The sequence below is a fragment of the Brassica oleracea genome, chromosome C4, assembly GCF_000695525.1.
Source record: "Brassica oleracea var. oleracea cultivar TO1000 chromosome C4, BOL, whole genome shotgun sequence".
Classification (NCBI taxonomy): Eukaryota; Viridiplantae; Streptophyta; class Magnoliopsida; order Brassicales; family Brassicaceae; genus Brassica; species Brassica oleracea.
Window position 1 is genome coordinate 37,018,262 of NC_027751.1, and position 18,066 is coordinate 37,036,327.

The window sequence follows — 18,066 nt, forward strand, 5'->3', positions numbered from 1 at the left end:
CTAGTTCGTCGGAATTTCCTCGGAATTTTGTAAAATCCCCCAACGGCTCTCCAACGGCTATAATATTTCCTCAGAATTCATCGGTTTTTTCCGTGGAACACATTTTTCCTCGGAATTTCCTCGGAATATTCCGACGGATTGATATTTCCTTGGAATTCCGTCGGTATATTCCGAGGAAATTCCGACGAAACCCAATTTTGTGCTTCCTCGGAAATTCCTCGGGATATTCCGAGGATTTCATTTTCCGTCGGAATGTCCGTCAGAATACAGCTGTTTTCTTGTAGTGACATCATCATCATCCTCGGAAGTACCATTAGCCCCATCCCACTAAGGTTATTAATGATTTACAGAAAAGGTTATGTTAAGAAAGTAAGAATTTCAGCTTCAACAGACTTGACTTACTACTTCTTCTGATAGAACTGGAGAAGTTATTTGACAAAAGAAGCAAATACAAAAGAGAGGAGCTGAGGAATCGAGTAAAAAGAATGGTAGTGAGCACATGAATTAGAAAATCAAGTCTTTGGAGGATTTGTTAACACAACCAATTAAAACGCTGCGTTTAGTCATCGAATCCTCAAGCAAAGAGGATTTGGTCACGTGGGGCACACTGATTGGCTCGTTTTGGGACAGAGAGCACATTACTGACCGTTCATATTTTATAGATGACCGTCCAAATGCATACAAAGAAAAAGGAAATTCGAAAAAGAGAAAAAAAAGAAAGGAAATTGATGATATGACGAGAGAATCTCTATATAAAGATGATTAAAGCTTTAGGGCTAATCTCATTCGATCCCTCGTGAAAATTTCCTTTCTACTAATCAAATATAGGGTTTTGGATCAAGGAACATGAGTCGCAAACTCTCAACGGGATCTTCTTCTTCATTCTACGTCCAGTTATATCAGATTGTGGACGATTGTTCGTGGGATCAGATCATCTCGTGGAGCAAAAGCAATACTAACAGTTTCATCGTCTGGGACATGAAAAAGCTCCGCAGCGACATTCTTCTCAAATCATCCTCTGTTTTGGGCAAAAACGTGACGGAGTTTATCGCAAAGCTTCGCTCTCATGGCTTTAGAAGTGTCGCCAAGGGCCCTGGGGAGTTGGAGTTCTCGCATGATGAATTCTCGAGAGGCCCTCTGATGAAGAAGAAGATGATGGTCAAAGCCTTGTCGGAGAGTATAGAGAGGTTCGATGCTCAACTCAAAGCGTTGAAGTCTAGACTCAAAGCCAAGAAAGCTTCCCTCAAAGTTGAGAATCTCTTTCAAAACCTACGTATCTGATCAGCCAAGAAAATTCAAGATCAAAGGCTTTAGACTTCGTCAAAAGTAGAGAGCCTCTCGCACTGATCAAAGTTTCTCTTTTTGCAATAATATTTATGATTTTTTTTAGAAACAGTATATGATTTGTAACATCTTGTTCTATGTAATAAGAATAGTATTATCCTCTTTACTTCTATGAATGGTGACCAGTGAAATTACCATTCACAACAAATAATAATTTCTTCTCATTCTCTTTCGTTCCTTTTTTTAGAGAGTTAAAGAACAAAATTATTCCTTGTTAAATTTGATAATGAACAACCATTCCTATTTATTTCTGCTATTTTATTCCCGTATATTCTTTTTTTTATTCATTCCTTTTGTTTCTCGAATCGTAACCAGTCAGATTGTGTTATTAATTTGAAAATTCTGTTTATATATGTTAATCAAATCAACATGTGATTATGTTCTGAAAGAGATGTTTCTTTACTTTCTATATATTGCATAAAACTACTACACCAACTTGTTCATCAAGTCTTTTGTCTTCTAAGAGACTGAGTATTTGTTGAAAAGCCTCATGTGGTATATGAACACAACTAACTCTCTTCATCCTTTTCTTACCTTCTTTCTACTTCTCCACAAGTTTCTTCTTCCTAGGTATCCATTCTATAATCTGAGGAAGAACATGCTGGAGCCCCTAAGCCGGTTTTAACATACACGAGAAGCACATCATCAGTGTCGAGATCAAACATGAACTTTAATGAGCTTCGACACGGTCAGGATCAGCTGTTGGTTGATCGATCTTGTTAAGTTGTTAATCAGGGGTACTTTAGCGAGTTAGCTTCGAATGCTAGGTAAAAGTTGGTCGCCGTTTGTGCTTGGACACCGTTTAAAGATCTTGAGATCTCAAACCTAATGTTAACATAACTACTTGTTGATTTAGATTTTGAGATGAGTATTAATCATAGGATCAAGGGTACTGATCAAGGTAACTCAAAATAACTTTTTAATTATTTCTTAAGCATATCAAAATAAGAAAAAAAATACGAATACTGGTGGTTCTCTTCCTAACTAATTCATCAAAAGCATAAAATAAACTAAAAAGAAGTGTGCTAGACAAATCAATGTCTTTCGGAATCTAAACAAGCTAGCTTAGGCTTTATCGCACCATTAGACTCTCCTCTAACATTGATGCATTCAGCAGGAGGATGTGACGATCGTTTGTGATATTTCTTTCCTTTTCCTTCGTCTTGGTCAAGAATGTCTATATCGTTCATGTATATATCTCTGCATGGAACTGATTTGCTGCATAGTAGTTCCACAAACGGTTTCTTCACTGCTGTTCCATGTATGTGCTTGTACATTATATTCTTGATCTCCACAGCATCGGTCTGTGAATATGAATTAATTACCATACAATTTTATTAATTTTGTATATAATCTCCAAACAACAATGAATCATTAACATATGTGTAGTCTCATCATATCCCAGAGTAGAGAACAAACAAAAATGGAAAACATAAAAATATAATATATCTAAATGCAATAAACTAATATATAAAGAAAATTCATTTATATAACAGAAGAAAATAATCTACTTACATGGTTATTGCATTGTGAGTGAGGACAGTAAAACTGATCGATGATGATAGGTCGGGTTACACCATGTAGCTTTATACGTTCAAATAAAATGTTTCGAACTAGTCCTCTTCCTCCCTAAATAATTAAAAAATTTGGATGATAATATGGTCACAAAATAAAATAGTCGGATAAAATATTGCAACTGATATAGTTTCAATCTTTGATTTTACCTGCCATGTCTTGATTCTAACTCCATTATCTGTTTTCCTGAAGATACAGTCTCGAACGATGACGTTTTCCACTGTTTCTTTAGAACCATTTCGACCTAAGCTTCCGATGCTTGTTTGAGCAATATAAAATTTGTTATAATTAGTTATAATCTTTGGATTAATTTTACAATAATTAAAGGTTATAATTGATACATGTAAGGTTATACAGAAGAAAATATACCTTATCCCATGACCCGGACCACACGAGATTCCTGATATATTAACGTACTTTGAACCATCACCAATAGATATACAATCATCACCTAAAAAATACCAAATATAACATGTAACTAAGTTATTAAAGTTAGAGATCATCTTCTCCATTAAAAGAGAAGTACCATTTTTATCTACTACAAAATAATCATACTAGAAGTCTAGGTCATATATTCAAATAATTTTTTTATTGTTTACATCAGTTTATTTAATGTATAACATTTCTAAATAATTATAAGGATAATAATAACAAATCCATTTTAACTATAAATTTAAATTTTGTTTTAGGAATAACAAAATCTGCTGAGAAAAAATCTAACAAAATCTTTTTAAAATTTTAAATTTTCTTTTAATTAATGCACTGATTAATTTCGAAAATAGTAGTATAATATTATTATAAATTAATTTTAATTAAATTTTTATTATAAACAAAATAATGAAATTATATGCTAATTTTATAAATTTTATAAGTATATTCTACATTATATTAAAATAGAAGTAATTAATGAATTACATATTAAAATTATGTTTTTTGTGCAAACATATTAAAATTATGTTGAATTGGTAAGCCAGTATATTTTGAAAAATACTTTCATTAAGATAAATAAATAAAATATCATTCACCGTTTAAAGTGACTAAAATATCATTCACCTTTTAAAATGATTAATATTCATAAATTAAGTAATAATTTTTACAAAAAATAAAAGTTTTAACATATGTTAAATTTTAATATTTAGAACTATATATCATCTATTAAGTTATTTTTAAAATGACAGTAATATATTATCATAAATTATTATATACAAAATAATATAAAATTTTATATCTATAATGGAAATGTTACCTGCACATCCGTGCGGATTAGAATCTAGTTATTTGATAAATAAGATGTCTACAAAGATCAACAATGAATCACCTGTATGAATGTTACTATTGTGTACGAAGACATTCCGACAACGTTGAATGTGAATGCCATCAGTATTAGGGCTATCACCATCGGCGGTTATGGTGAGTTGCTTAACGAAAATCCATTTAGAATCTTCCAATGACATTTGAAAATTTGGACTGTCTTTAACCACAATGTTACTTATATGCACATTACTCGAATGTGATATAACCATACCCTAAGAGAAACAAATCATATAAAATAGTTTGCAACAAACGTATATTGAGTTTGCAGATTTTATTGAAACATAATTCCATACCCGTGGTCTTCTGTGGCATGCCTATAAATTAAAACAATATAAAATGAGTTTAAATGAAGATAAAATAAAGTTATTAGCTAAAATCAATAGAAAAGCTATAAAATTTAAATGAACTTACTTGTTCATACTTTTTGCAATTTAGCGACCACCATTTGGGTCCTTGGCCATCAATCGTACCAGGACCATCGATATAAAGTCCATTAATATGTGCAAATTCGATCCACTGATGACAGTAATCTTCATTGCATTTCCATTGATATGGAGCATAAGGAGCAGTTAGGTTTCCACTGATCTACAATTAAAAAATGTAGCTACGATGAAAATAATATACTATGTCGTTCAAACTTAGAACTCTATGGTTATGAAAAATGATTTTTTAATTTTAATTAAAAATAAATCAATATGGTTTAAACATCACAAATTTCACTAAGTTACTGTATGTGTTATATATATATCGGAAAAAATATTAGCAAACTATGGCTAAGTGAATTTCCGTTCTAAAAAAAACTATGGTTAAGTAAATTTTCATGAGCCTATTCGTAAGCCTATTAAATATTTAATCAACCCTGGTGCACAACTGGAGACATAATATCTCTTCCTCGCTATGAATCAGGGCCATAGAAGAGAAAGTTTAGAATAGACTAGAGTACGAACGCCGACATCATTTTGAAACATTTTCCTCACAATTAAAGTTAAACATGCCTGTAATAAATATACCCGTTAAATGTTTTCATTGATTTTGTATGTTGTTGATGTAAACTAGGTTTTATAGATCTTAAACACACATACACATTAACACATACACACACATATAAGTATTACATACCGAAAAAACGATTTTCTTGGATTTACAAGGACCATGAAACCCGATTGGCTGAAGAAGAAATGTTCTTCCTTGAGGAATCTCCATGGTTGATTTAGATCCAATGTAATTGCATGTGTCTTCCCATGCATCCATGAATGCCTGAAAAAGCATTATTACAAAGAAAAGTATGTATATATCAATCTAGCTTGTATATTTTCAATATATATGATATAATTTACCAAAAAAAAGAAGACTAACCTTAGTATCGTCTGCATATCCATTTCCTATTGCTCCATAATTAAAAACATTGAAAATTTTACTGTTAACATCAGGAGAAGAATGAGAAGGACCTGTTTGATTATTGTGGAAGAGAGAAAAAAGATATGTTAAGAGCATAAAAAAATCCATTTTCTTCTGTGCGACTAGAACAAGAAAAATGGAAGTATAAGATACTTAAACGTGATTGAGGTTTGTTACAAAATCTTCATGTAAGATCTTGTTTTTTCGTTCATAGATTCTGATCTTATTTGATAATATAAAATTTAGTTTTCCAGATTTTTATGTAACAGCAAAAAGGTATCCAGTTGTTTATTCCAGCATATCACAAATTAAATTTCCTTTTAATTAGTATTGTAACTATATAAAAAATAAATATATTCCGAAAACCTATTTTTCATTAATCGAAATTAGTTATATTGAAAATTGGTTGTTACAAAAAAAGTGTTGAATACTAGAAAACATAACAATAAAGAATAAGGGGGGCTTATTGCTCAGGATTTGGGAGAATTCAGATAAAAGTTTCGGTGACGCCATCTGTTTTATCTGAAGATCTATACGGGTCACATATCACCATGTCAAATATAAGTTTCTGTGACGCCAAATTACATTTTATCTAATTAAACACAATCAGCATTTTAATTTTTAAATACTAAAGGAAGTAGTTCATTACTTGTCCAAAAAAAAAAAACTAAAGGAATTAAAGAGGAGAACCCATAGTCGAGACGCATAATAACCATAACAAAAAGAATTTGAAACATGTTAATGTTACAGAATGGTTTGAATATGTATCACAGCTACGGAGCTGATATATATCGTAATAATATGTAAAAGACCATATATATAGGTGAAATAGGCGAGGGGAGGAAACGTTAGCCAGACAATTCTAGTGGAAGCTGGGAACCAAAAATCTCAACTTCTTATGGCGAAATCTGATGCACTTCGATCCTGTTAGTTCCGCTTTGTTTTTCTAGCGCCACTCGTCATATTTGGTTAACACTTAACAGACTCCAGTATCAGCAACTGCATTATCAATGGCTTAACCATGTACAGACCACCCGTACGACATGTTTATCTGAAAAAAGGTGTTATATTACAGTTTACACATTTGTTAACTTTGATATGTTTGAATTTCAGAGTTTTTGTACAAAGGACTTGGAATCCGAGGTCGTAGAAACAGAAGCGGGGACCAATCCGAGGTTGGAAATACTTCTATCTTTTAAAAACGCTGTCGTTTTCGGCTTAAGATGAAACGACGCCATTCTGAAATCTTTATCCCCCGGGTAGTTTTACTCATCGCTCGAATCGACAGATAACAATCAAAGTGGAGTGGGTAATGAAGTTGAAATTAGCAAATCCTTTATGGGTTCCTGTAAAAGCTTTGTTATGTAGAACAACCACCACGAGGAGGAGGAATCATTTCACTGCCACTGCCATAAACAGTTTAGGCGAAAAGAAAGATGAGGTTTTGGTAGTTGTTGGTGGTGGAGCAGCTGGAGTTTATGGAGCTATTAGGGCTAAGACTCTCTCACCTGAACTGAGAGTTTTGGTTATCGAGAAAGGGAGGTTTCTTTCCAAGGTTTTAGCTTCTTCTTGTTTCTTCTATTAACTAAACTCAAATGGATAAATTTTTGTTTGGTTCATTCTTTTGTCATTTGCAATCTGTAGGTGAAGATTTCTGGTGGTGGTCGATGCAATGTGACAAATGGGCATTGCACAGATACGATTGTGAGTGTTGTTTCACACAGAAAGTTTCAAACTTTATGATTGAAAACTTCAGAATCATGATGCTTTCTCTTTTGATCATGTGGGGAAGCATATTGTGCTCAACGGTTTTGCTTACGATTTGTATAGAATGATTGGCAGAGAGCATTGCACCGATACTATTGTCTGTATTGTTCACACTTCACAGAGAAAGCCTCAAACAGTTAGCTTTTGGTGCATATCCGTTTAGCTTGATTTGTGTTTCGGTTAACTTACTATTAAATTTGTAAGTAGAGAGATTCCCAGAGGGTTTCATAGACACTATTGTGAGTGTTGTCTTTAATCATGTGCGAAGCATATCTGTTTTTGTTTGATTTGAACTTATGTTAACTACATTTGTATGTAGAGGTTAGCGGAGAATTATCCACGTGGTAATAAAGAGCTTAAAGGTTCTTTCTTTTACACACATGGACCTGCTGATACCATGTCATGGTTTTCTGAGCGTGGAGTGCCACTAAAGGTTGTGAATCTTAAGAGATTTTTTTTCTTATTCCGCATTTTCGACCTAACTCTAGTATCCAACAGACTGAAGACGATGGAAGAGTATTCCCTGTGAGCGATAACTCATCTTCCGTAGTTGATTGTCTCTTACACGAAGCTACTATTAGAGGAGGTATCATACAAACATCTCTCTTCAAAATATCCATTCTTCTTCTTTATTCCTGCGTTCTCTTTGTCCATTCAAATTTCATGTACCAGTTAGGCTTGAGAGAGGAAAGTCTGTGTTAAGTGCTTCTACTCAACCCGATGGGAAGTTCCTTGTTAAAGTTGGGAAGCGAACTGCTGACGTTTCTGAATCTATCCAAGCTTCGTATCTTCTTATTGCTACTGGAAGTAGCCCACAGGTTTCTTTGAAGTAACATGAATTCTCTTTTTCTTAAAGCCATTTTCACAAGACTTGTTTAATTATGTTACAGGGTCACTCCTTAGCCACTCAGTTTGGTCATTCCATTGTCGATCCAGTACCGAGTTTATTCACTTTTAAGATCAATGATCCGTTGCTTGCTGAGTTAGCAGGAGTAATTTTCCTCTGTTTCTATACTTTTTATAACGAGCTTCATATTTGAGATTGTTTCTTTCTCTTGCTCAGATTAGTTTCTCCAAAGTCCAAGCCAAACTGAAACTCGAGCACCCATGCCCGGATATGTCAAAGCTCGTGCAGGTGTGCATCTCTATTTCTCTTTCTATTCCTTTATTTGTTTAGCATTCTTTATCATGAGGATAGGTTCTTCAAATTTACTTGTTTTGTATCAAGGTTGGTCCAATGCTTGTGACACATTGGGGACTTAGTGGACCGGTTATTCTCCGTCTCTCTGCATGGGGTGCACGCCATCTCTTCACTTCAGAGTACAAAGGTTCGGATCTTCCTTCTTCAACGAGAGAAATTTTGTTCTCTGTTCACTCTGTAGTTAAATATATCTTAAAGGTTGAATTGGTTTGGTTGCAGGGCTTCTAATTGTTGACTTCATACCCGATATTAACATTGAAACTGCTAAATCTCTACTCAAACAACACAAGCTGCAGTTCCCAGTTACAACATTTCACAATTTTACTCTCTTTCCTTTTTCTCTTGGTCTTTTATTTTAAAAGTTTTGATCATTGTTTGATGCAGAAGAATAAGGTATCCAATACTTTTCCTCCTCAATTCGGTCTTGTCAATAGATTCTGGAGATACACTCTAGACCGCGAGGTTCTTACCAAACCTTCTTTCGTAGCTTTAACCTATCGTAAAACCTGTTGATCTTATGAAAATGTCTTGACCAATCTTCTTGATCTACCAGGGTTCTTCAAAAGACACTTTGTGGGCTTCCCTGTCAAATAACTCCTTGAGCTCCATCTCTGATCTTCTTAAGCATTGTACATTTCAAGTCACTGGAAAGGTATACCATCAAATATGAAATTTAGTATCATTATATTACTCAAGATGGTGGTGATGACGCTGTGTTTTGTTATGTTGCTATAAAAGGGTCAATACAAGGATGAGTTTGTGACAGCAGGAGGAGTTCCTTTATCCGAGGTTTGCTTTTTAATAACTTAAACTATTCCTTTGTATTTTTCGTTGCCGTTTTTACTGAACCTGAACTTTACAATGTCCCTTGCTGTTTCAAGATTTCTTTGAAGACAATGGAGAGCAGATTGGTTCCTAATCTTTTCTTTGCAGGAGAGGTAAACGTTACGTTATTTGCTACAATGTTTATTTAGTCTTTCACATACTATACACATGACATGACCATCGTAGCATATCATATCCTTCCTTTCTTACATTACGTGTCTGCAGGTACTAAATGTAGATGGAGTTACAGGAGGTTTCAATTTTCAGGTTAACATGCAACTAGGACTACTCAGACGCAATCAAAATGTTAACATGTCATAGTAATTCATGCAAGTATTTTTTTTATATGCAGAATGCTTGGTCAGGTGGATATATCGCTGGCACCCACATCGGCAAATTAGCAAGTAACATAAGTTCTACAGAAAGAAAAGTAGTCGGATTATAGTCTTCATAAGAGAAACATTTTAATATTTGATTTTTCTATTACCTATCTATGTAGGATTGTAATCTTAATCATCATCAATCTCTGTCTCTTTTTCAAAAGAGGTGTCCACAAATAATACCATGGCCTGCAACAAAGAAAATAAATGAGTCAGTATTTATTATGAAAACAAGCTAAACATTATTCTGCATCATAAGTGATGTTTAAGGTTTTTGCACGAAGATTAAGAAATTATAAATTTTTATATAGTTTATCTTGGTTATATAAAAGTAGCATTAAATAAAAATAGTCTAACTAATAAAAAAATACATTATTTTATAATTGGTCACAAATTTTTAATGACATTAAATTTTATATAGAATATTGAGAAAATCCCTTAAAAAATTTAAACACCAATTAAAGTGACACGGAGGGAGTATTTACTTTCAACCATAAAATTGCATCTGTGAATCATAATAGTCTTCTAGTACAAAAAAGATTCATAATAATCTTATTGAAAAGTTGATAACTAGAACAAGAAAAATAAAGAAGGGTTTGCATGCTTGAAACTGAAACGCTGCTATTTGGTTAACTTATTAGTCAAACTGACACAACCTTGGTATTGTTGAGTACCTATTTGGTTAACATAAAAACTTGAGTTCTTACAACTTCTAATCATAAGCAAGTGTCCTATTTTTGCAGCTCTAGGCATTTTTTTTATTTTCAGACCCGTTTTTGTCAATTGAAAACGTGATTAACATCTTCTTTTCTATATCACATTGTGTATTTGATCAATTCTTATAAATATTTATGTTATTGAATTAAGTTTTTGTTATTATTCTTAAAAAAAAAATATTTCTAATTCTAGTGTTAGTTAATTTAACAATTTTTATTTCTTATTTAATATTGTGTTATCCAATTTAGGAAAATTTCATGATAATGATATCTAAAAGAAATTTAATAGAAAATTATTATAGAAGTCTAAGGAACTAATAAATGACTTTCTCTATTTCTATGATAAATAAATAGTCTGTTTTCATATTTTTTTATTCAATTTTTATTTTCATGTAAAAAGAATCAAAAAGTTTATGAGATTTAGAAGAATGGGTTTCCTTCAAATTTATTTGCATTTCTTAAAAATATAAAACAGAAAATAGACAAATGGATTAGAATCGGAACAAATAATTTAAAATCTCTTATTTTATGTATTCAACTCAATTATTTCAGATACAATTAAAATTTCTTAAATTTTGATTTTGATAGACCAGTTAATAACGGTTAGTATGTAAAAGCGTAGTTAACCAGTCCATCAGAAACCACGACTGGAAAAAACCGAACCTATTGGTTCTATTCTAAACCATTTCTTTTCAGCCGTCTTCGCACGTTGTTGTTATTAGTTTGGCCACGAGAGGCAAAGGCAGTCGTCGTTTCAGGTTTAGGGTTTTAGGTGTCACAAAACTCTCTCTTTCTCATTTTCGATTTATCCTAATTGAATCACTTTTATGAACCCCTCTCCTCACCAAATGCAAAGCCTTCTACTCCCTCGCGTGTGTGTATAAAGCTTGAACCGGAATATTACCTCCGCCTGCTCCGATGTCTCAGTCACTGATTCGAGCAATCTCATCTCGCAAGAACCAATTGGGTTTTGGGTTCTTCTCCAGATTCTCTAATTCGCGCCACTTTCACTCCCAATGGCCAATCACTACTCCCAAATGCTCCACACATTCATCTTTAGGTAAAAAGTTTCATCTTTTTCTATCAAACAAATCCAAAGTCGTTCCCTTTTTCTTAAACCTCTCTCTTCTCTTCTCAGGAAGTTTTGTTACCGGTTCTAGACGGTTTTCCGGTAACTTGATCCCTGAGCTGAATCACACTTGCTTAGTCCGACAGACAAATGGGTTTTGTTCGGTCTCTTTGAACGAAGTATCTGACTCAAATCTTGTTAATGAGGGAGATAACATCGATATAGAGGATGTTGGAGCTTTGGATAAGAAGAAGCCAGTGGTTGTTTACAAGAAACCTATTGACTTCACCAAAATCGACGCCAAGCTACTTCCCACTGTGATGATCATTGGCCGACCAAACGTTGGCAAATCTGCCTTGTACAACCGGTTAGTTTTCTTGCTTAGATGTATACTGTTTTGATATGGGGTACGTTGTTGATTGATTGTTGTTGATTCAGATTGATTCGGAGGAGGGAGGCTTTAGTTTACAACACTCCAGATGATCATGTCACTAGGGATATAAGAGAAGGGATTGCCAAGTTGGGTGACTTGAGGTTCAATGTTTTGGACTCTGCTGGTATTGAGACCGAAGTTTCTTCTGGTACTATTCTTGGTCGAACCACATCTATGACCGCTAATGTTCTTGTAAGGACTCAGTTTGCAGTTCTTATTATCGACGTTAGGTGAGAGTTTTTTTAATCTCAATTTGCAATCAACTAAGCTGATGTTAGTGCTTTAATTCTATTTTTGTAGGGCGGGTTTGCATCCACTGGATTTAGAAGTTGGTAAATGGCTGAGAAAGCATGCTCCACAGATTAAGCCTATAGTAGTAATGAACAAATCGGAGTCTATAGGTGAATCTCTTGCTGAAGTTGCTTCTGAGGCTCTTGCGCTTGGATTTGGTGAGCCGACTGCTATCTCGGCCGAGACAGGACTTGGGATGACAGCACTTTACGAAGTTCTCCATCCTTTACTAGAGGATTACATGGTCCTAACCTTAAACGGTAAATAAAACTGTATCAAGAATCACTTGACTAGAAGAAGCTGCTTCTTTGATTCTCTCTCTTTACTGAACCTCGTAGTCGTATATTCAGATAGATGCAGTCAAAATGATGTTACAAGTGATGAGAATCTCTCTGAAGAAGACGAGTCCAAGTTGCCGCTGCAGTTAGCTATTGTGGGCAGGCCTAACGTTGGGAAATCAACATTGCTAAATGCATTGTTGGAAGAAGAGCGTGTGTTGGTGGGTCCAGAAGCTGGTCTCACTAGGGATGCTGTGAGAGTTCAGTTCGAGTTTCAGGGCAGGACCGTCTATATGGTACGTTTACAGATTCTCAATTTTCTTCTTCTCTTACACAAGTTATCGATCACTTCGTTTGATGTTTCTTAAGGTTGACACTGCTGGTTGGTTGGAGAGAACAGAGCGAGACAAAGGACCAGCTTCTTTAAGTATAATGCAATCAAGAAAGAGTTTGATGCGTGCACATATAGTCGCTTTAGTTCTCGATGCTGAAGAGGTTCTGTCATATTCAAACATAGTTGCCTTCTTTCTTTTGCACACCTAAAGCGATAGCATGTGTTTTTGTTTTCGCAATGTACAGATCATCAAATCTCAACGCAGTATGACACATTCAGAAGTAGTTATAGCCAGACGGGCTGTAGAAGAAGGACGTGGTTTAGTCGTTATCGTTAACAAAATGGATTGTCTAAGAGGGAAACAAAACTCTGAGATGTACAAGAAAATCAAAGAAGCTGTTCCAATTGAAGTTCAGACAGTTATCCCCCAGGTAATTTGATTGATCTTTTGATAAATCTCGAGGTTCTTGAGTGATGAGAAAATTATCTTTGGTCACAGATAACAGGAATCCCGGTTGTGTTTATCTCTGCACTAGAGGGAAGAGGACGTCTACAAGTAATGAACGAAGTCATTGGCACATACGAGAGATGGTGTTCAAGACTTTCCACTGGTCGCCTCAACCGCTGGTTAATTAAGGTCTGCACTTATCAATGGATTTAGACTATAGAAAAAATGTGACATCATGAGTTGTCTAATCGTTTTGTTATGTGTGTTGAGTTAGGTAATGAGCCGACATTCTTGGAAAGACTTTGCTTCGCAGCCAAAGATCAAGTTCTTCACTCAGGTGAAAGCTCGACCGCCAACTTTTGTGGCGTTTCTGACCGGTAAAACGCAGTTACTGGAGAGCGACATAAGGTTCTTGACTAAATCATTGAAAGATGACTTCGATTTAGGAGGGACTCCTATTCGAATCATACAACGGTCTGTTCTTCGGACTAGTCCCTCTGGTAAAAGCAGCGGTGGAAGCACAAGTAGCTCTGGTGGGAGGGCAAGGCAAAGAACCACCGCAGACAAACGGACCGTTTCGGTTTAAGAACTCGTTATAACTAAAGAAATAATTCCTTTTTTTTTTCTTTTCAAGAAATAATTCCTATATCAACTAGTTTTGTTATATTTGGTGTTATGTATCCTGTTTCTTACTATAATACTTGTTATTTACGTGCTATCCCTCAACCCTTGGCACTCTTGTTAATGTTATGCTACGATTCTCTGTTACAACGGATGTGAAAAGATGATGGGGAAACAGACGAAAAAATAAATTGTTATGTCCACAGCTTATTCAGAGTACAATATAAATTATAAAAACACAAAGGTCATGTTCGTTTCTACATTTGGAAGATGCATCCAGATGGTCCATCTAGATGTCTTATCTAGATGTTCCATCTGGGTGTTGTTCGTTTCTTCATTTCGTCCATGCATCCAGATGAATCATTTGAATGCAACTATGTTCGTTTACTTTTCATTTTTTAACTTCCATCTGCATCCAGTTGAACTTGTTAATAAAATAACTAAAATATAATTTTTTACGTTTCGGCGGAAAATATTTTTGCGGTTTTTGAGGAAAAATGTGTTTTTGGCGAAAAAGTGTATTTTCGTGATTTCGGCGGAAAATACGTTTTTATGGATTTGGCGGAAAAATACGTTTTTGCGGTTTGGACGGGAAGAGTGTATTTTTGCGGTTTTGGCGGGAAAAGTGTTTTGGCAAGAAAAGTTTTTTTTTCACGATTTTGACAAGAAATTTTTTTCGTGATTTTGGCGGGAAAAGCTTTTTCGTGATTTTGGTGGGAAAATTGTGTTTTCCAGTTTTGGCGGGAAATTGTGTTTTTCTGGTTTTGGCTTGAAAATGCGTTTTTTCGGTTTTGACGGGAAAATTCTATTTTCCGGTTTTGGCGGGAAAATTGTGTTTTTCGGTTTTGGCAGGAAAATTGAGTTTTTCTGGTTTTGGCGGGAAAATGCGTTTTTCCGTTTTGGCGGGAAAATTATGTTTTTCGGTTTTGGCGGGAAAATTGTGTTTTTCGGGTTTTGGCGGGAAAATGCATTTTTCCGGTTTTGGCGGGAAAATGTGTTTTCCGGTTTTGGCGGGAAAATTTTGTTTTCTGGTTTTGGCGGGAAAATTGTGTTTTTAAGTTTTGGCAGGAAAATTCTGTTTTTCGGTTTTGGCGGAAAAATTCTGTTTTCCGGTTTTGGCGGGAAAATTGTGTTTCCGGTTTTGGCAGGAAAATTGTGTTTCCGGTTTTGGCGGGAAATTGCGTTTTTCTGGTTTTGGCAGGAAAATTGCATTTTCCAGTTTTCGCAAGAAAATGCTTTTTGCGGTTTTGGCAGGAAAATGCTTTTTCGAGTTTTGGCGGAAATATGCATTTTTTGGGGGGGGGGTTTGGCGGGAAAATGCGCTTTTTCGGTTTTGACGGGAAAAAGTGTTTTTTTCGGTTTTGATCGAAAAATGTGATTTTACTGGTTTGACCGAAAAATGTGTTTTTATGGAAATATGCGTTTTACGTTTTTTTGCGGAAAAACGCATCTTGCGGTTTTAGCGGGAATGTGTGTTTTTCAGTTTTTGCGAGAAAATATATTTTTTGGTTATAGCGGAAAAATGTATATGCAAGAAAATAGAATTTACGATTTGAAAATAATATTTTGATTTTAAAAAGTCATTTTTGTCATTAATCATTTTGGACTGAACTAGATGCATCTGCATCCAGATGCACCATCAAGACTCACCTTATTTGGGTGACAATTTGATATGAGTTTTTAAAAATTCAGCTGGGTGATCCATCTGGATGTAGCATTATAATGCACAAAACGAACATCGATTTGCATCTTCACCCAAATGAATCACCTGGGTGAGCAAATGAAAAGGGCCAAAATATATAAGAGTATGCAAACAACGTTCTAAAACTTTAGAGCTGACGTACATGCGGCCTTTAGATAAGTTTGGTTAAGCATAATACCACGGTCCAGCGAGATCTCTGACTGACTATAGCTACCGGGTCATGCCAGATCTAAGGTATCTTGTACTAAACAAAGATTAAGTATGTTTCAAGACAAAAATCTATAAACAACTGAAGCAAAAGGTATGAAGAAAAACTAAACAAAAAATCATAATCAATGATATCAGACCTATTCTGTAGAAGTTGGATAGCGTACACACTCAACATTATGATCACAACAAGATTATTCGTACCGTTCCTTCAGATCTGAAGTTTAGGGTTACTCTTGTCCTGCATAGGAACTCTGAGAAAAATAGTTCAAGAACACTTTACTTATCAAACTTTCAAAATCTTATGATCTTATCGTAATTTATCAAACTGGAGATAAGTATTATAAAACAGCTCATGTAAAAAACGAATAATTCAAGTAGTTATTTCATAGAGATCCACGACATGGTACAGACATATGACATCCTTATAGTATTTAACGCATATATAGTATACAAAGTCGTGATTATTATTTCCACATACTCTGATGTTTACTTCTTGCGCAGACCCTCGAAGTAGCCTTTGGGGTTCTTTTCAAATGAGTTCCTGGAAATACGACGACCATTTCCTCCCGGAGCCCTCATCGTCGGGCCTGACCTCATCCATAAGAGGGCTATAACCAGTGCTATTACGAGGCCAATGACTTTTGTTTGAGTATCGAAATACTCCAAGATCATCTTGATATGTGATGAAAGCTTCTTTTTTTTTTCTTTTTTCTTGATTGGTTAGTTGATGAATGGGTGTATTCATCAGTTTATAAAGCTGTGATGTGTGTGTGATTCAATTCAATCCCAAAGCCGACAAAGTCTCTTTAACTTTGTTAGTAGTTGTTACAGCGTTAGTATAAAGCACATAAGGTGGGTCAGGACTCAGAATACATGATGTCTAATGGCTGGCACTAACATTATAAAAGAAAGATGCTCACCATCCTTTTACTTTTGTTTTACTTTTTTGAATTCTTAAAAAATTTAAAATACATATATATACACACACATATATATATATATATATATATTAACTTTTATAAATGAATAGTAAGTTAAATTTTCTAAAAGCTTGTCTAGCAATTCTAAAATTAGAATTCTGCAATACTTGCGCTTGCAAGACATAACATCGTCTTATGATAGGAACATAGAAGATCATAAGATGTTCCAAATCAATATCGATCTTTCAGATGCATGTAAGGATTTTTATCAACAATCAACACATCGGATATTATATATGATGATATATCAAATATGCAAGATAGACTAATATATCTATAAAATTATTTTTATATTGTTGAAATAAAGTAATGGCGAATTTTGTTTCCAGACGACCATATTATAAAAAATAGTATGGCGGTAATTAATAAATCAAATTATTTTGTTTCAAAAATGTCCAAAAGTAGATATTTTCATAGTATCTACTCATCTATTAGCTATCCATCCACGGAATGGTCCATCCATGCGTTTCCTAATGTTGCCCATCCAAGAACTATTCAGCTGCCCATCCACGAACTATTCAGCTGACCACCCACGAACTGTGAGAATAGAGAGTAAATGAAGCGATAATCGTGGAGAATAAGAGTCTGGTCGAGTGAAACAATATAATAGATAAAAGATAGTTAGTTTGGCTAAGGGAGTGTGGGCAAGAGAATGATTAGATTATGGAGAGTTTGTCTGAGTGTTGGATAGTGTTCTTGAGAGATTGAAGAGTGTAGAGACTAGAGTAACTAGAGAATGGGTGAAAAAGATAGTTATTCTTGCTTGAATAAAACACTGACAAGAAGAGTACATAAGTAGCCAAACAAATACAAATCATTAAAAAATTCTCAAATTTTTTTACTTTATTACCATTAAATAGAATTCAAAATCCAGAACAAAACAAATAATCAATAAAGTTTTAGTCCGTATGTTGATGACGGAAAACGCTATCATATCGTTTTCGTAGCGTTTCGAAGAACGTCGTGACAGCCGCAGCTATAATAGACCCCCATCTATCGTAGCATTTTTCGTGTGCTATAAATAATAGAGATGTTGTAACATTAATTTCTTCCTATAATAACATATTTTATAACATATTTTTCTTGCTATTACGTAGATTTCTATGTCATTTTGGTCATGTTGCAACATTATTTTTAATAACACATTTTCAGTGCCACTGAATATATATATATTTAGTTA

General features: G+C 34.5%; 4 protein-coding genes across 4 annotated transcripts; 3 read left to right on the forward strand and 1 right to left on the reverse strand.

Annotated features, from left to right (window-relative positions):
• The first annotated feature begins 846 nt into the window (after positions 1-846).
• Positions 847-1,281, forward strand: LOC106338799 (heat stress transcription factor A-4a-like). Its single transcript, XM_013777694.1, has one exon. The coding sequence runs from the start codon at positions 847-849 to the stop codon at positions 1,279-1,281; it is 435 nt and encodes a 144-aa protein (XP_013633148.1).
• A 1,002-nt stretch (positions 1,282-2,283) lies between these two features.
• LOC106340932 (polygalacturonase QRT2) lies at positions 2,284-5,739 on the reverse strand. The gene is made up of 9 exons (XM_013779757.1): positions 5,590-5,739; positions 5,353-5,490; positions 4,645-4,818; positions 4,527-4,547; positions 4,238-4,445; positions 3,289-3,370; positions 3,069-3,177; positions 2,860-2,973; positions 2,284-2,648 (listed from the first exon to the last, which is right to left on the reverse strand). Exons 1-9 carry the CDS (start codon positions 5,737-5,739, stop codon positions 2,379-2,381), a joined length of 1,266 nt encoding a protein of 421 aa, XP_013635211.1. The 3' UTR covers positions 2,284-2,378.
• Positions 5,740-6,865: 1,126 nt separating this feature from the next.
• On the forward strand, positions 6,866-10,060 carry LOC106339464 (uncharacterized protein YtfP). The gene is made up of 15 exons (XM_013778283.1): positions 6,866-7,186; positions 7,276-7,335; positions 7,718-7,831; positions 7,897-7,984; positions 8,071-8,216; positions 8,289-8,390; positions 8,462-8,533; positions 8,627-8,726; positions 8,819-8,901; positions 8,984-9,061; positions 9,153-9,251; positions 9,338-9,388; positions 9,481-9,537; positions 9,650-9,691; positions 9,777-10,060. Exons 1-15 carry the CDS (start codon positions 6,944-6,946, stop codon positions 9,867-9,869), a joined length of 1,428 nt encoding a protein of 475 aa, XP_013633737.1. The 5' UTR covers positions 6,866-6,943; the 3' UTR covers positions 9,870-10,060.
• Positions 10,061-11,225: 1,165 nt separating this feature from the next.
• Positions 11,226-14,144, forward strand: LOC106336703 (GTPase Der). The gene is made up of 9 exons (XM_013775620.1): positions 11,226-11,580; positions 11,659-11,956; positions 12,028-12,252; positions 12,323-12,573; positions 12,664-12,887; positions 12,961-13,086; positions 13,171-13,356; positions 13,425-13,562; positions 13,648-14,144. Exons 1-9 carry the CDS (start codon positions 11,439-11,441, stop codon positions 13,957-13,959), a joined length of 1,902 nt encoding a protein of 633 aa, XP_013631074.1. The 5' UTR covers positions 11,226-11,438; the 3' UTR covers positions 13,960-14,144.
• The last annotated feature ends 3,922 nt before the right edge of the window (positions 14,145-18,066 follow it).

What these genes read in the sequence shown, in the direction of transcription:
- LOC106336703 (XM_013775620.1), top strand. Translation starts at nt 11,439, where the DNA reads ATGTCTCAGTCACTGATTCGAGCAATCTCATCTCGCAAGAACCAATTG. An exon ending in AGGGCAGGACCGTCTATATG is followed by an intron (nt 12,888 to 12,960) that starts GTACGTTTACAG and finishes ATGTTTCTTAAG; the next exon opens with GTTGACACTGCTGGTTGGTT. An exon ending in TTCAGACAGTTATCCCCCAG is followed by an intron (nt 13,357 to 13,424) that starts GTAATTTGATTG and finishes CTTTGGTCACAG; the next exon opens with ATAACAGGAATCCCGGTTGT.
- LOC106340932 (XM_013779757.1), bottom strand. Translation starts at nt 5,739, where the DNA reads ATGGATTTTTTTATGCTCTTAACATATCTTTTTTCTCTCTTCCACAAT. An exon ending in GGTCCGGGTCATGGGATAAG is followed by an intron (nt 3,178 to 3,288) that starts GTATATTTTCTT and finishes TGCTCAAACAAG; the next exon opens with CATCGGAAGCTTAGGTCGAA. An exon ending in TTAGAATCAAGACATGGCAG is followed by an intron (nt 2,974 to 3,068) that starts GTAAAATCAAAG and finishes TTAATTATTTAG; the next exon opens with GGAGGAAGAGGACTAGTTCG.
- LOC106339464 (XM_013778283.1), top strand. Translation starts at nt 6,944, where the DNA reads ATGAAGTTGAAATTAGCAAATCCTTTATGGGTTCCTGTAAAAGCTTTG. An exon ending in GATACACTCTAGACCGCGAG is followed by an intron (nt 9,062 to 9,152) that starts GTTCTTACCAAA and finishes TTGATCTACCAG; the next exon opens with GGTTCTTCAAAAGACACTTT. An exon ending in GAGGAGTTCCTTTATCCGAG is followed by an intron (nt 9,389 to 9,480) that starts GTTTGCTTTTTA and finishes TGCTGTTTCAAG; the next exon opens with ATTTCTTTGAAGACAATGGA.
- LOC106338799 (XM_013777694.1), top strand. Translation starts at nt 847, where the DNA reads ATGAGTCGCAAACTCTCAACGGGATCTTCTTCTTCATTCTACGTCCAG.